General features: G+C 37.4%; 1 protein-coding gene across 2 annotated transcripts in view; it reads right to left on the bottom strand.

Moving 5' to 3' along the window:
* The window catches only part of CNTN5 (contactin 5), a gene marked incomplete at both ends in the record, with an annotated part of 320,395 nt that overhangs the window by 28,531 nt on the left and 274,218 nt on the right, over positions 1–17,646 (bottom strand). For both annotated transcript variants that reach the window (XM_082279212.1, XM_082279213.1), the window contains 2 exons: positions 6,365–6,514; positions 6,942–7,100. In XM_082279212.1, the coding sequence (XP_082135338.1) occupies positions 6,365–6,514; positions 6,942–7,100 (309 nt within the window). The remainder of the gene's footprint in view (positions 1–6,364; positions 6,515–6,941; positions 7,101–17,646) is intronic.

Genomic DNA, 17,646 nt, shown 5'->3' with positions numbered 1-17,646 from the left:
TTGAAATAGTGGGTAATAGCATAGCTATGAAATCACAAATATGTGGGGTAGATGTTCACTTTTCTTCCAGACTTCCACTGTGTCCAGCATTTTAAAAATTGCTCTGTGCTTTAGGGTGATTTAATTAGATCTTAAAACTTCCTTTCTTTTCAGTCTGCATGGCTGATGGATTATCTGTGGGGTTTTTTTTTAGTTTAGTTTTTTTTAAATTTTTTAAATTAAAATGGTGGACTGCAAAGATGAGCTGATTCAAATATTTTTGGTACTTTGGGAAAAATATTAATACTTATTAAATATTTCATTTTGACATTATAAAAAATGAAGCATATCAATTTGATTTTGAAAAAATGTATAATTTTTATTTTGCTTCGGTTTTTAAAAATAGAAAAATTAAAACTAGAAAGACAGATGAGAGAGAGTATTTCAGCTTGAGTTGACAGAGATTTTTAATTTTATTCCAAAATTATTATTTTAGTTCTAATTTGCAAAAGAAAATAAATCAGCATTTTGTTTAAAAGCAGTTTTACACTCTGTGCTTTTACATCAGTGAGTAGAACTAAAAAAAGGATTTAAACTATCTGTAGATTCCTTTCCTAATAAAAAGGAAAAGAAAATATCACACTGAACCTGGGAAAGCTGAAAGTACTTGTAAGCCAGTTCATGCTCTTTTTAACATTCCAGTCTTGTAAATAAATTTTTAAAAATGTTATTGAATGAATAGTTAATAATTTTAAAGTGTTTTTCTGGTTTTTGTTTTGGTTTGTTTGGTTTTTTCCCCAAGGAAATGTCTAGTGGCTTATTTAAATTGCGTGTGTTTTGTTTATTACGAAGAGAAAATACAGATTCTTAATTTTGTAGTCTGTCTTAATTTTTGGGCAGAATAAAAGTATTTAGCAGCCAAAATTATAATTTATTACAATTAAGTATAATTGATTGCATTTTTACAGTAGAAATCTGTATCTAGATTTAGTCCCTATCCTTTAACAGGGAATAAATGAGAGAAAAGGAGGTCAAAGAGAAGACTCTTACTAACCTAGTGTTTTTTGACTGAGATGCTTACCTGAGTTGCACAAATATACAGTTTTCTCAAAAGCAATTGAGACCAGATTCCCAAATCCCAATTCCATACTTAATTCACAAGGTCTTTATTACTGGCATGAATCCTGTATTCTTTAAGATATTTTCCACATGGATATTTTTTGAATAAATTCTGAAACTTTTGTCAAACAAAGAAAAATTAAGGAAAATATTGATATTGCTACACTTTTTTGGAGATAAATTAGACTTGGCTTTAGTCCTTAAGAAATGACTTGTACCTTTGCTCAAGGTACAGTTGCTGTTACTTATTTTAAAGCTTTTTATAACTTAAGATACCTATGTAGTTTTAAAAACAACACTTTTTAGCTGTAGAAAAGGTATGAGTGGAGGAAGGAGGGCTTGTCACCAGCTTGGCAGAACTTCTTCATGTGAGACCAAAGCTATAGCACATTCAGTTTTTTCTCCTCACTTGCTTTCCATTCACCTTCTATAGCTATGCATTTGTGTGTGTGTATCTCTATATACCTCCTGCAGTACACATCTAGGAAACAGGGGGGTGTTAAGTGAAAACCCTTTTACTCTGTAAAAGACCAGCCATCAAGTTGTCACCCTCCCAGAATAACAAGTCACGTGTCATCTGTTCAGGAATGAAATGTGCAGCATGCCAGCATCTCAGAAGTGGATGACACACATATTTGACTACTGGAAAACAAGGATGCCTCTACTGGTCTCAGCATCTGAAATGTTGTTCTAATTTCCTCTGTATTATTAATGTTTATAATTAAATAGGAGATTGAATTCAGTGCTATTCACTGACAAGAGGGTCATATGTGATTGCAGGACTCTGCCTGAATAGTCTCCAAATCACCACCTATAGCACTGAAATCTGAATGCTGTGCCATACATACATGCTAAGGGACAAATGCAGGTGCTTTTCTGTTACATCTTCTACTAACACATGCATTTGGATTCCTTGTCAATATTAGTTTGAGCCTACAATTCAATGTCTAAGTAGCTTCCAGTCAATGATTACAGACTACTTTCTCCTTTTGTTTTTCTTCATGGAAAAGCACGTTTTCTGCAAAGACATTAGTAGACCATGCCATTATCTGCAGATATCCCAGATAGAGGAGGTTATCCATTTTTGTTTTTCCTAGTGCAAAAATAATTATGATTATGGGAAAAGCTGGAACTTCTTTTATACAAATCATAAATAAAACAGTACCCCCAACAACATAAAACCCCCTGAAAATAAAGCCAGTCTAAAATGCGTAACTTTTCCTGGGACAGAGACATTTCTTTTTTTGCTGTGAGAATAAGGGCAACTTAATGGAACATAAGGACTTATTAAAAATAAAGCCAGTGTACAGTCTGCTACTAATAGAGTGCATTCCATTGTTACCTCATAAAATCAAGTTTGCATGCATGATTAGCAGGTTAAACTTTGATTCTACTCAATTTCCCTCTCTCCATGTTTCCCCATGAATAGATAATATAATTGATGCTTTGCCCCCAGGCTTCAAATGCCCCGACTGTCTTAGTGGAATGCCAGACATGTTTAAATTCATGTTATTGGCTCTTTTCACCTTGTGGACCTGTAAAATATGTATCAAGGCTAGAACTGACAGAAATGCAGCAGCTGGCTGTAAGCTAGATGTGCCAGAAAATTGTGGTGTTATCTGTTCCAATGGAAGTAGCAATGAAAAGCAATCATGTTAACTAAATATGAGCTAAGTAACAAGATTAGAGTTTAATTAAAAAAAAATAAAGCAAGTGGAAACCTGCTTATTATTCTGTCGGTTTCCTTACACCATCTGAATTATTATTTTCATAGGTTTTTTTAGATAATGGACTAATATAAGGCATTGTTACTATCCTGGGTAAGAAGTGATAAAATAAGTGAGGAGTGGGGATAAAAAAAGACTTTAGTCTCCAGTCAAATTTTCTTGTGCCATTAAACTACAGATGCAGATTTCCATTTAAGTGTAAAATAATGGAACCAGAATCACACATTTGCTGCCTCTGTGGGTGGTCTACACAGCTAGCATTCAGCCTGATGGATCTCAACTCTTACCTGAATAGGTGTCACAGTCACTTTCTCAGCTAGGAGATGGATATTTCTGGATTTCCTCCCAGTGCAGGGGCAACCTGCCTGTTTGCACTTGTGGGCCATATCTACCATCAGTGCAAATAGCCAGGTTACTCTATCTGGGTCATGAGTAGAGGCTCATGCCATGTTCTTTCTAAAATATGATGTTCTTTAACATAAATGTCCTTTAAGAAATGAGAACTGTGATATTAGAACTGGGCATCATGCTAATGGACAGTTTCTCTTGAAGCTTTCAGATAAAAAAAATCAGTAATAGAGTTATTGTGAAAAATAATGGATCAATGGGTTCACTATTATAGGCAATGATATGCTAATTTGAAAACCCATATGAAAACTGTTGTAAGCGAATGAAAACTATTACAGGTTTCCTCTCTCTTTGGCATCTGAAAACTATGCCAAGTGTGATAATTCCCAAAATCAGTGAAAGGCCTTTCAAAATACAGAGGCAACAGGCTCTGAACTTCAGGAATATCTGAAGTTCAGGAAAAACTGACTGTCTGAATGAAACAGATCATGAAGACTCTGACACTTCAAGAGTACCAAACATATTATAAGCAGTATGCCATTTTTCAAATAATCGTATGTGCAACAATTAGGGGTTTCTTTATTTATTTGGTTCTTTATTTAAAGCAGGGTCCATTGTGTTATTGCTCCAATTTAACAACTCTGTTCAGATTCTAACAATTTGGAAAGTTTTTCCTTGTTTTAACTTTTCTCACCTCCTCTATAGAATAAAAAATGGATGCTGCATCCATCTTTTTTATTAGCCATCCCACCCTAAAACCCCAAACCATTTGCAACTGAAATGGAAACTGAACCTTTTCTTGAAGAAAGGTCTTTTGAAATTAGTGCAATAGCAACAGACTTCTGCTGTGCCCTATTAGGCAGGCACACTGAATAAATTCACCTCCTGTTTCTTTGAAATACTGGCACCTGTCTGGATTTCCATGCCGTGCTACAAACCACACTTTTCTAACATGACATTTGTGCAGCTGTAACTGGTAGAAAAAAAGGTATTCCTACCTGGGAATATGAAAGTGCAAATAAGAATCTGTTATGGTCTTTTTCCTATTTGAACGAATATGTTACTGATTTATTATTCAAGAAGACCTGCATTATTACTAGCTGCAGTGTTGTTTTTCAGGAGAAGCCCCATGTGCTGGAATTCAGATTATTGTTTCTTGAGTTAAAGACTCTGTTCTTTATGATAGCAATAACAGTAGAATGTTACCCAGAAATGAATACCAAGCACTGGATGAAAATTCATCACACACTGCACGCTTTGTCTTTTCCCACAATTTTGTTTTTGCTGATCAGTATTATGATTTATCAATTTATTTTTGCAGCAGTAAAGTTGTGAAGAATAGTGAAAATGAATATGCATGAAGAAGAATTTCACTTGAGTTGTAAGACTATGTTTTAGCAAATAGAGTTTGTTGAACATTGGGAAAGAAGAAGAAAGAGCTTAAAAACATGACAGATGGATGAAATCTAACATTTTCAAATTTCAGTTTGTCAGAAGAACTTTAGCTCATGGTTTAGCTACACCTGGTCGATTAAAGTACTGAACCATCCTTGTAAAAAAAGGGAAAATATTCCTCAGTCTGAAAGAGCATAATACCAGGTGTGCAACCTATTACAGGATAAACTTTTTCCAGAATGTTTTTGTCCTTTCTGATATGTATCATCCGAATAAATAGAAAAGTTGTTCAAACATTAGGGTCCAGAAGAATTTGTAATGCCAATGAAATACAGTACAGAAAATTAAGGAAAGAATAATGGTAGTGATAAAAGGGAGGTTTCTTTTTAAATAATTTCAGATGAAAGTACCTTGTGCTTCTTATTTCATTTTCATTTCCTCATTTTCTTAATGGAACAAAGTATGGAGCATCTCAAGCTTCTGCTATCAAGGTATTGAGTTTCACACTGTGGGGAGGTTGAAGGTGAGGGAGAGAGTTTGAAAGGAAGCTTCTTTCAACATGCATGAATGGGAATCAAATCACCTCAGTGCTGTTCTGTGATTGTACAGTGAAATTTAGTATCAGCTAGCAACTACACAGTTATTTAAAGTAGAAAAACATAAATATTACAACTGCAGATAGGTTTGTTAGACTTCATCTGAAATAGGGCATCCAATTTTGAGTGCCAAAATGTGGAAAACTTTGATCAACTAGTACAAATTCAGGGGGAGGCCCCTGGGGTGGGGGAGTGGCTGGAGAACTTGCCTTGTGAGGCGAGGCTGGGGAAGCTGGGCTTGTTCAGCCCAGACCAGAGATGGCCTTGCGGGGACCTAACAGCAGCTCCCAGTGCCTGTGGGGAGGTCACTGAGGAGGAAGGCATGAGGTGTTCACAGTGGTGCAATAAGCTACTTAAAAATTATTCAGTTGATGAAACATCAAAACACAAAGTAATCTGTCTAGGCATCCTAAGTAACAAAGAAGAATGAAGAATAATCTGAAAGTGTTCTCACATGTAGTTCTCATCTGAGGCTTTGTCCGAATCCTATCTCTATCTCTTTCTGCTTCTTAAATATGTCTTTCTAAGTACCTAGGTATTTTTCTCCATTCCTAGTTCTTATCTCCCATCATTCTGCCCAAGTTATTGTCAATGATTCCAAATCTTATGAGTCCATTGTAACTTTCAAGATACCCAAATAGGATATTTTGATTTCATGTCCCCCACAGTATCATTCTAATTAGAAATACAATGAAATTTATTAAAAGGTAGTAACCGTTCATTGTAGAGTGTGCAGGACATAGAAACACTTAGAATACAAGGTATTTTAAATTAAGCAGCTTTTTATGACTTCCGTATCTTGCTGAAAAAATTCCATGCACTGTCATGAGAAAAGTTATGAAAAATATGGGGGAAGATGTCACTTAGGTGAAGTTGTTTGAAGAGACTGAGATGCAGCCTAATTTAAGAGCAGCAGAAGTCTATCAGAGAGAAGGCAGGAATAGCTTACGTGTAAGATGAAAAGTAAGGCAGCTCAGATGGAGTAGAAGAGCAAGGAATAGTTTTATTTGAAGTTTCTGTAAGTTAGACAATATTCCTGTAATTAAAACTGTCTCCCCACTTCAAAGAATATCACCCTGGAACAGAGATGACTGGACACACAGATGTGTACCAGTGAACAGAGATCCTGTCTATTGTTATATTAGAGCAGCTCTTGTTTCTGATAGTGCTGTAAAAACAACCTTTTTATCCTTTCCTTACCTGCTTCATTGGTTCTGATCACTCTCGATGGTGCACTTGGGTCTCCAGTCCCAATTTTATTGGTTGCTACTACTCTGAACTCATACTCCACCCAAGGGTTCAGTTCCACAGCCATAGCAGACTCCATGTCACCACTTATGAGATCTGGAACTGCAGAGAGAAAGAAGTGTACAGGTCACTCAGAAATATGAAGCTGACCTGCAGTATCTCAATAGAAAGCGGACTTTGTGATATAACATGGTCATTAGAAATAACCGACATCAAGGATCTAATATGTCAGAAATCGTAGCTAGGTTTTGGCACTGTAGTATTCCTGAAAAGACACAGATTGAAGGATTTAGGGGAGAGCTTTCTGCTTATTCACAGATGCATCATGGCAGGAGTCTTTGTGCTGTCCTTTCAGAGCTGTTGCTAAGTAACACAAAAGGAATAAAAAAAAGAAAAAAAAAAAAAATCAGTGCTTTTAATTTGCCATTGTTTTCTTAAGAGTATCTGTTCCTGTAGTTGCCAGTGGTTATTACTGTTATGATCAGGGGTTTTGAACAGTCTACTTGTGCTGTTTGAAAGTTTTTCTCACCTGTTTTTACGGTCTGCCAGCCAAGAGAAAATGGACTGCGTGCTTGCAGGTTGTAGAGGGAGATAGGGCTGTGATTGTCTGCCCCAGGACTCCAGGAGAGTGTTGCTGTGGTGTCTGTAATTTCCTCCACTATTACAACCCCTGGGGGACCAGGAGGACCTAGAAATAAAGTGGAATAATCAAACAGACTACACCATCATTGTGGATGTGCAGCAATAACACAGGAGATGCATTCTGTGGGGACCCAGTGGAGTTCAATATCCATGAAATATGAGAGTTAAGATACACAGTACTACATCATGGAGATACCTCATTTCCACGATTTCTGATGGTAAGCTGTGATTGTTGCTATTCATTAGCTGCTGTGTGAGTGAACATCAATTAACTTGTCAGAGTGACAGCAGAAGAACTAGAAATAGAAACAGATTAAAAAACACCTGCAAAACTCCATTATAATTGTTCTGAACCTAAAATTAGAGGAAAAAAAGAGGAACTTTACGAAGCATCCAGGCTAGACTGAACAGTCACAATCACATCTTCTCTTTGTTTGAGGCTTGTCAGCGGGAAAGAGAGCTAGTAAACAAAATGAAGCACAGGAGAATGTGCATCATGAAGAGCAGTAATATTACTAATACCTGAATCAAGAACACAGCATTCATCCTTGTTCTCAAATTCACTCATTCAGAGAACTTGCCTGGATTCCTGCTGGAAGTCCCACTGTCTGGTTGAAAGCCACTAAAACTAAAATAAAAACCCAAACCTAAATATTTCAAAAGCTGGAAATTACAAGGGGACCATTAAAAACAAAAAGAAAATCCCATGAAAACTTCTTAATTTGAAAAATAGAGGATTATTTTTTCCATTTAGCTGCTCTAAATGAGAATATACTAATCACCATTTGTATAGGCCATGTGACTGCTGCAATAAGTGAGGTCTCTGGTAACAAACATGACTTTGCAAAGAAAATGTGTCTTTGACGTCCCACTCCCACCCATAGTTTTCTTATTCTTCTTGATAATTGATATGGCTGGTGTTTGAAAACATTGTCCATTTACACTTTCCAAACTGAATTGGAGGCAAGTTTGTTCTGGTTCAGCGTTCTCCTCCATAGCTGTTTTTAGCAGATGTTTTGGGGAAAATATGTGTCTCTGTCATGTACACATGCAAAACAAACCTATTTCTTGTGATTTCTTATACTTAAAAGCTTATATAAGTCCTAGAGGGGAGAACTTGATACTTCCATAAGATATTCATATTATTAATATCTAAAATTTTTATGAAAAATATGTATTTTTTTTGGTCATCCAAGGCCCTTCTAATTGTTTTCCATCCTCTTGCTATTGAAGGCTGATGTTTTGCTTCTGCTCCTACAAAGATGGAGGACTGTGAAATCAGAGATGTGCTTATGGACACTTCCTCCCAAAATGGAACTGCAGGAAGGGTGGTGATGGAAACAAAACTTCATTAATAGAAAGCCATTGCTGGTACACTTTTGATGGAGCCCAGTGCTGTTTGAAGGTATCATGAGCTGTAGTGGAGTAGGACCTTTGAAAACCTCCATTCCTTGGAGCTGTGGTGAGTGGTGTGGTCCCGCTTGCTGAAATGTCAGAGCTCAGCACCTGCAGATCAAGGTGGCAAACACAGGGATCTGGTGCCTTCATTTGAAGAGGAAGTTGCAGCAGTATTTCTGCACTACAGGCTTCAGCATTTTTATATTTTAGTGCTATTTCATGCAATCAAATCTTTTACTGGCTAGGTTTCTTAGTCCAAGAGTAGAAACAAATTTATCTGAACATCAAAGGCTAAAAAACCCCATTAACAGAAGTATTTTTATATACTGTGATTTTTTGTCATTTGCAGCTGCAAACAGCTTTATGTTTCTTCTGATATGCCTTCAGCTAAAACATGGTTACATGAACTGTGACAGCAGTAGGATCAGAATTTTGCAATAGTTGGACTCAATATCTTCAGAGTGAAAGAAATGTTGAATCCTACAAATGAGAGAGCTATTCCCTTGCCTCTATTTGCAACGATCTACAAGCAACCAATTGACATTAAAGTGTTGGAAATACATGGCATTTAGAAGTAATAACAACAAGAAAGAGAAGCAAATGTTTGAAATTCAGGAGATTCAATTCAGTAAACCTTAGTGCTATGGATGTATGATGGAAGAATATTGTCTTCACAACACACTGCAGTCTTCACAGGAGCTCGGGATATGACTCTGGGCCATAGGAGGAACAAGGTTTTCCACTTTCATGGGCAATGAGCAGCTTCATTACTGGGAATCTCTCCTCTTCCCTTGCTCTGCCCACCCACCAGGCTTGACTTTGCTGCTGTCAGTGGCTTTCATCAAGCTGCAAATAATGACTGGAATAAAATGGAAGTGCCTTCCATTGGACACCTTGCAGCTCTTGGCCTTCTGGAGTCCCACTTCATTTGCAGTGGAAATGTCTTGCTTTTCTTCCTTGAAGGAAACATGGCAGTACTACATGTTCTCTGCACTCCTGCCTTCCTGCCGAGTGCTTTCTGTTCTTTGCTGGGGAGCGCCAGGTCAGATCTTTGTCTCAGAACAGAAAGTCCTGGGGCTAATTTAATAAAATAGGGTGATTCTTCAATCTTCATCCTCTACTGTTTCAGGCTATCTGTTGATGTAGGAAAATATTAGTGAAATTTTTATTTGTAGCCATGAGGGAAAGTTTAGAGGAAAGCTGGGGTTTTGATACAATCATATGCTTTTACTGGGTTGGAGCCCTAGACCGTAATGGTCCCAAGCACAAACAAAATTATAGGGAAATACTTTAGTACATTTCCTTTATGATAGTATTTCTCCCATGCACTCTGAATATTGTTAAAGAGTTTCTAGCCACTATATTATAACAAAAGAACATGGACATTGCTTATATTAAAGGACGTAAAATAATATTTATGCATATATCCCCAGCTAAATTCTCAACATATTTTGTTGTCAGAGTTCTCTCATGTTTTTTAAGTGTTTTAAATGCGTTCCTAGGCATGACAATGTGTCATTATGCTTTTGGAGATGTGTGCTCTTACAGTCTGCAGGGTGACTGCTAAAAAGCATTTCAGTTTCCAACAGCAGGCATTCTTGAAAGTGGATTAATAAAGGACAAAAGCCTCAGTGATGACAAACGTATGACAGTTAGCCAGGACACGAGTGTTATGCAGATGTCACTCATTTTTGTAGAAATCTCATTAAATTTGGTGCTTGGATGTAATCATTCATGGTGTCAGTCAGATGGCTAATGCAGAAAGGCTTTTCTCCCAAGGGCTGTGTTATTGCTCAGCATCTCTAAAACAATTTTTTAGCTGAGAATAGCCAATTGAGGAAAAAATGCATGGTCTGTTCAAATGCTTATCTGGAAACTACACAGAAAATGACTGGTCATAAATGCACTATTGTTCAGTCGACCTTCATGAAGAAGACATTTGGGGCTGTGATAGGCTCTTATACAACTCTGGGAGCACTGGGAACCCACTGACAAGGATATTAGTCAGTTATCTCCTTTCAGAGCAATTCCATGGATTGATACTTCATTTCAGGACATGCATGAATGCATTTTTGGCAAATTTGTTTTATGTATCTTTTTATGATTGGAATGAGAGGTCGTTAGATTGCTTGCCACGATACAATGTTAATGTGAGAATTCTTGAAAAACAATTACCAATAATAGCTGTAGTCATTCAGTGAGGCAGTGCCCTTTCCTGTGAATCCCAGGATATGCCCTGATTTACTCCACTGCTGCCTGGCCAGGAGAATTCTTATTTTTACCAAACAGCTAAGAAGCCTGCTATGTAGCAGTTCACAAACAGATTTCTTGACCTGAAGAGTTTTGCTTTACGAATGACAAGGTGCACTGGCTTGTCATCAAGAAGATGAGAGGTCAAGAAAAAGAGCATAAGAAAGTGGCAGTAACTACAGAATTTGGGAAAAGTCAGATAAAATGGCTGCATAAAACAGGAGCTTGGCTGTTGCAGTATAAATTCCTTTGCTGTACCCAGCAATGACAGATGATGTGTTCGCACATGGTGGGAGGGATGATGGAAAGAAATTTGGATGTATAGTAGATGCTAGAGAAACTCTGGTGTTAGTGGATACATCCATAACCCCAGTCCCTCCATGAGTGGTTTCTATAAGGTACATAAGGGATGTGGGCAGAAGGAGAGATTATAACCCAGTCAGTGTCAGGGAAAACAGGAAGGTTAGGCTCAGGGTTGGCATGTAAGAAAGAGAAGAAATTGATTGACTATTTCAGCCTGAATAGTGTCAACTAATTTCAGGGATGAGGGTCAAGAGAAATCCCTGGTGTCCTGCCTGAGAAATCCTTTAGTGATACCAATGTCATGTTGTGTCCCTTTGCCCTGATGACTTTTCTGCCCTGTGAAAACCTAAAAATAATGACTTGGAACGAGACAACCTTGAGAGCTGCTGATTTTTGTGAGCTCAGATTCCAGACTGCAGTCCAGAACCTCTGAGCTGGATTTGTGTGTAGCAGTAGTTGTTGACACAAATGTACGGACAGCACAGGGAACTAGAATTTCATCTAAGGTGTAAAAGCACAAGTAGCCTATGAATTGATCATGGATGATGTTGCCAGCAGGTCCCAAATAGAGTAAGAGACTGAGTTTTGGAAATGTCCCTTTCTTTGGCATGGCCTGCTGACTACCTTTAGTGCTGTAGGGCATCCCTTGCCGGCTGTCCCAGCCCTGGTCCGTGCTGTTTCCTTCACTCCCTGCAGTCCTCCTGTGGGCACCAGCACTCCAAGGCTTCATGTGTCTCTTTCAGGAACTGAGTTAATAAACATCATCACATCTGATCTCAAATTTTATATTTGCTTCTAGGCACTTTTTGACTGAAATAAGTCCATACCTATAAGTTGATGCTTGTAAAAAAAGCTTCTTAGAACAGAGAATCATTTTGAAACTCTTGAAAAAAAAAGCTTTTTAAAGATATGAATATATTTCCCTTTCATATCATTAAATATTAAAAAAAAGAGGTCCTATTAAAAGATCAAATTGCTGGAAATATGTTGATGAAGTCTGTGGGCTGAAGGGCTGATTCTCCATCTACAGTAATAAACTATCTTCCAATGTTATAAATACGTCAGATGATGCGCTGAAGAGGGCCAAAGTGCAGATCTGAACTCTAGCCCTGATCCTATCTGCTCTTATGTTGGCAGACAGACCCCATCATAATTCCAGCCCTGTGAAGTTATGATTTTTCCAGCCAGTGCTTTGGCACAATTCATGGATTACTGTGGGCTGGGGCAAATCCTAACAGGCAGTTTGCCATGCCCATCCTGAGGGGAGTGGGACTAGGAATGTAACTGTGTGAATGGGAACTCTGCTGTACCCGCTGGCCTCAGGGAACTGTTTGGTATTATGGACAATTCTGTGAGTCCAAATAATGGGGTCTGTGCTCAGGGCATCTTCCTGGCCTTTGCTACAGCTCAAATGTAATTTCAAGGACCAGCAAGAAGCTGCTGACCTTGTTTACGTTCCATTTAATAATGTGTTTGAAAGCCTTTAAACCCAAGTACTTGTCTTTAAGTTTTATTGGCAATACCTCAACAGAAAGGAGCAGGGTGGTCAACCTAACCAGCAGTTCCTGTGTTATATTTGCTCCGGGTCACTGGAGTTCAGAGGAAACATTACTTCTCAAAAAATAAAGTGTAATAGTTTATTTGTTGCTTAGATTGCTAGTTTTGCCAGTCTATAAGATGAATAGCTTTAACCTTTTTATTTTATTTTTAGACCACAAAATGTGTACTCAAACCACAGATTGTAGTCACAAAGGCTTTCATCCCTTCACACTATAGGATTGTGCTCTGCTTCATTTCAAGGTCTTACAGCTTGCAGGTAGCTGTTTGATCTCAATGCTCATTTAACTTACACTAGGCATGCACAGTGAATTTGGTTAGCTCTCAGGGCACAGTCTTAAAACACATATATTGTAGAAGGAAGCTGATTTTCATCTCAATTTTAAAGAAGCTTTCTGCTATGGTTTTTTTTTTTTTTTTTTTTTTTTTTTTTTTTTTTTTTGGTACTAATATTTGTACTGGTCAAAGGATTTTAATTAGCTCTGTGTATGCTAATAAGTTTCCAAGGGTATACAGCATTGATGCAGAGAATTAAAAGGACTGGACCTTATTTTTTTCCCTTAGAAAATCACAATGTCAATTGACATCCATAACAATAGAAAACACAATTTGAGCAGAAGAAGTGAAAAGATAATAAAAGCAAACAACAGTAAGTAAACTATTACTAAAATACCCAGAAAATAACAGGCATCTAAATCTACTAAAATCATTAAGTGTACAGGAACAAGATAGAACTGTAAACAAAGTTAATTGTATGCTTAGAGAGCACAGGTCTGTTTGTAATATAACTGACACCAATACACCAATACATTATTTCTCCTAAACTATACTTTATAATAGACATAAAAATATAAATATAAAAATATTTTATAAAGTACTCTTATGATAATTATGAAATCATGGAATCATTGAGGTTGGAAAAGACCTATAAGATCCCGGAGTCCAATCATTAACTTAGGCCCATTATGTTCCCCACCAATTCCACATCTGCGCACCTTTTGAACACTTCCATGGTTGGTGATTCCACCAATTCCCTGGGAAGCATATTCCAATGCCTTACTACTCTTTCAGGGAAGAAAGTTTTCCTAATATGTAATCTAAAGCTCTCCAGGTGCAACTTGAGTCCATTTTCTCTCATCCTGATGCTTGTTACGTGGGAGAAGGGACTGACCCCTGCCTCACTACAGCCTTTTTCCAGGTAGCTGTAGAGAGTGATATCTATATATCTATCTCTGTGTCCATCTATCTATCTATCTATCTATCTATCTAAAAATATATAAATTGTTGAGGGGACTAGATGTGCTGAAATGATCCTTTATATGAACACTGATAAATAAAAGGAATCAAGAATAAATAATTTCTGTGCATTTTATTTATTTGAAATCTTTTCTGTTTTAGAAGATGGCACATGTCATTAGTTAGCACCTCACATTCAAAACTTGAGCAAACTTGCCTGGCTACTGCATTGCTGTTCCCTGGAAGAGACCTAAATGTCATCTTAGCCACACTCTCTCAGGCTTAGTTACCTTGTATTGTCATTATCACTACCTTTATACTGTTTACATTGCAGAAATTCAAACACTGAGTAAGTAATTTTGGGAATGATAGTCTTTGTTCCTTTGCAAGTAGGTGGAGAAATTTTAAAAAAAGAAAGTTTGGAGATGACCTTGCTGCTCCATAGACTGGCAGTGCATAATGCAGCATCCAGCTTCTATCTGAGTAGTTTGAAACCAAAACGACTTACTCTTTTGGTTGTAATGAATTGTAAGCCAGCTTTGCAAGACTAATTTACAAATAAGAGTTGATGGAATTAATTTGACAACTTAATGTTACTGAAACCAGTAATTTGTTATGATAAAAAGATTTAATTTATTAAATAAACATTAAATCCTGGAAACTTGGTACTGTTGATTAGGCACTGAAGCTTTCACAGATGTAAACCAATCCTTTTGCTTCACAACTTTGTATTCCTAATTCAGTCATGATGCTTCTAAAAAGGAATGTCATGCAGGAAATAGATAACCATGAAAAATAACTATTCTGGTGTCTGTGGTGTCACTATCATCTTTACCAATATGGTATATTTTGTTATATAACAAAAATCACTCTGTTCTAAATATCTGAAGCACTGTGCCCATCCATATGAGATGAGTATTACAGCAGATTTTTCACTGATCCTCTACTCTTCAAGAAACTCTGTTATTCTTGGAAGCTGCTGCTGACCCAGGACAACTGCTTATCTCAGTGTATGTGAAAGGGATCTTTACCTGTAATTGACTATAGGAAGCCTCATGATGACTTTTGTGAAAGCAAGTTAGACTCTTGTATGGTGTTCTCAACTTGCACTATTTTTCTTTGCTGAACTACAGATGCTTTTCTCCAGCCAACACTCCAAACTTGCAGAAGAAAGAGCATAATAACATAATAACAATAACTGACTTTGGTAGGAGGTTTTTCTACTCAAGCTTTTCTTTATTGCAGCCTATGGCAAAGCAGTGCTTCAAATGAGTTCATTAGAAACTGTGTGTTTTAAGAGAAAAGAGATTTTTTTGCCAAAAGTAAATGTAAGAAGTAGCCTTTTGCTCTTATCTATGACTTCTGCTGGTGTTCTTCAAAACCTCCCAGCTACTGAGTACTAGATTTTGTATTGAGTTAAATAAACACAAAGTGAAAAATAGTGTAGCTAAGTGGAACAGTGTAAGGTAGTAGGGGTCAGCCCTTTCATGGTGTCAACCTCTTTATGATAAAAGTATTTCTAGTTCTAAACATCTTTACAGTGAAACATAGTTGAAGCATGGGATCATTTAGATATCCTTTGTAGTGAAAACACAAAAGCACAGATAGCTTCAGATTTCAACAGCATGATGGGAACTAAGAATATAATAAGCTCTTTTGGAATTCTTGCTTTAAAAAACAAATTAATTCATCAAGCAGGCGTTGTCTCAAGAAAAGCTGACACATTGCTGGCTACAAGATCACCTGAAACATCTGTGAGAGGCAGGTCTCCTGGATGGTACTTGGGTGTTTGGTACCCATGTTTGTGATCATATCATTAGTGTCAGAACATGACATGCATATTTATCCTGTATTAGAGCCTTCTGCATAGGTAATCACTTCTTTGTGAAAAATCAGTACAGAGACAACTCGACTACTGGTGTGCCAATGATAGGGGGAAAACCAGCCAAGCTGTAGCATTCTGCTGTTCTGCTCCTCTGCTACTTAATATTCGCTGTGAGTTGAAGATCTGGGTGGATTAGTAAAGGCTGGTAGCCAGAAAATGCACATGACATGGGAAAATTATTCTTGGACTGATGTCAAGGACAGGATTGACGTTCATAAAAATCATAAATTGCTTCTTACTTCTACTTAATTCTACTTCTTAAATGGCTCTTGTTGTCATGTGATGAGGAAAACATTTGTTGACTGTGTATCTACATTCTCATGTAAACATTCTTGTTTGCATGACAAACAGGTATTCTGCATTTCCTTGGGTGAGCAAACAATAGAAGACATAGATGAAATGAAATCAGGTAATGACTTGGGTGTCAGGAATGTAAGTCCATAGTGGTGATTTTTGTTGTTTTCATTCACTCCACTGAAACTACTTCTGTGATCATCAGACATACCTAATTTCTGTCATGGGACTGCACTTGAGGTAGCACATTTTTGCAAGCCTGGTCCCAGAATAGTTACCAGCTTCTGCGAAAAGATGTTTTCTCTTCTAGACGTCCTTGAGATGCATCAGCCTATGTATCTTCTGCTACTATGGGCTCTGATCACTGTCTTCCAGAAAATATTGCAGCGGCTTTTAAGGATTTACCACTGTCTGTGTCGTTGCCCACATGGAGGGAAACCTGGTCCAGAGGGTGCATGCCTGTTATTTAGCTTTTCCCTTTCCAGTAACCAATTCAGTGCATTGGCTTAAGCCATTGACAGAGGTTCACCTGAGGGAACCTCTGTTCATTTCCAGAGCAGGATTCAATTCAATGAAAGAAGAAAACATTTGGGCTACTTGAGACACCCTAAATTGGGCCCTACATATCCAGGTGCTTATTTGTTTGTCACAGCATTTCTGTGCTCCTGGCTCCTCTACCTCAGAAAGAGGCTTAAACATATCTTGACCCCACCTAACAGCCACCTGCAGGTATAGCATGCTTTTAAGGAGAAAGTGTGATTTTGGGTTCTGGTCTGAGACAGATAAACAAAGTTATCCTACATTGTAGGTGAGCACTGCAGCTGCTGAGGTAAGTTGAAAGTGATTGCTACACTTCTGCTTTAAATCAGTTCTGGCCTTTGATCTGAATCTTCTGTCATCCTTCCTGTATTCAGAGAGTAAAGAACTCTCTGGGGACCTCTAAAGAATCATTGTGCGTATCTAGAGGGGATGGTGGATCTCGGATGAATAAAAGATCATGACTTTTTTTTTTTTTTTAGGTACCTAATAATAAAAAAAACCTATGATGATGAATTTCAGAGAATTTTCTAGAGCTGTATTTGGAGAGGAAACACTTTTGTAAGTTAGATAGTAGCTTACCTGAATATAAACAGATGATGCCTGGTATGTCAGGACAGCCCACCCTTGAAGGTCACTGTTGACTAGCACGAGACTACCAAAATACTTCTTCTCACACATAACTCACTCCAAGAATAAAATGCAAGACATTTAATCTGGAAAGCTAATGTACTGCCTGACAGGTCCAGCTGCTGGCAGAACATCTCGTCCTAATGAAACCCACATAACTGATAGCATTAAAAAAAGAATTGCTAAGGACCACTAAAAAGTTTTTCTTACTTCAATATACATAGTTTAATCACATTTTCAAAGCACTTAGAGAAGTATTTGGAGGTTTTTTTTGAGTAGTCAGTGCTGATGGGACTTGAATCCTGATTTTGTCTGAACATGATCTAGAATATCTTTTCATATATACTTTTGAAATGTTCCTGAAAGAGATTCACTAGCTCACAATCAGTATTGAAAAAATAGTAGACCTGTATTTCACTGCAACTTACCTAAATTCAAGACCTGTGAGGAAGTGAATTTGAAAATTTAAATTTAGGGTTTAAAAAACATGTAACACATTATA

The sequence above is a fragment of the Coloeus monedula genome, assembly GCF_965178545.1.
Source record: "Coloeus monedula genome assembly, chromosome: 3".
NCBI classification, from domain to species: Eukaryota; Metazoa; Chordata; class Aves; order Passeriformes; family Corvidae; genus Coloeus; species Coloeus monedula.
The sequence above is the reverse complement of the archived record's forward strand: the minus strand, read 5'-3'. Positions and strand labels throughout refer to the sequence as shown.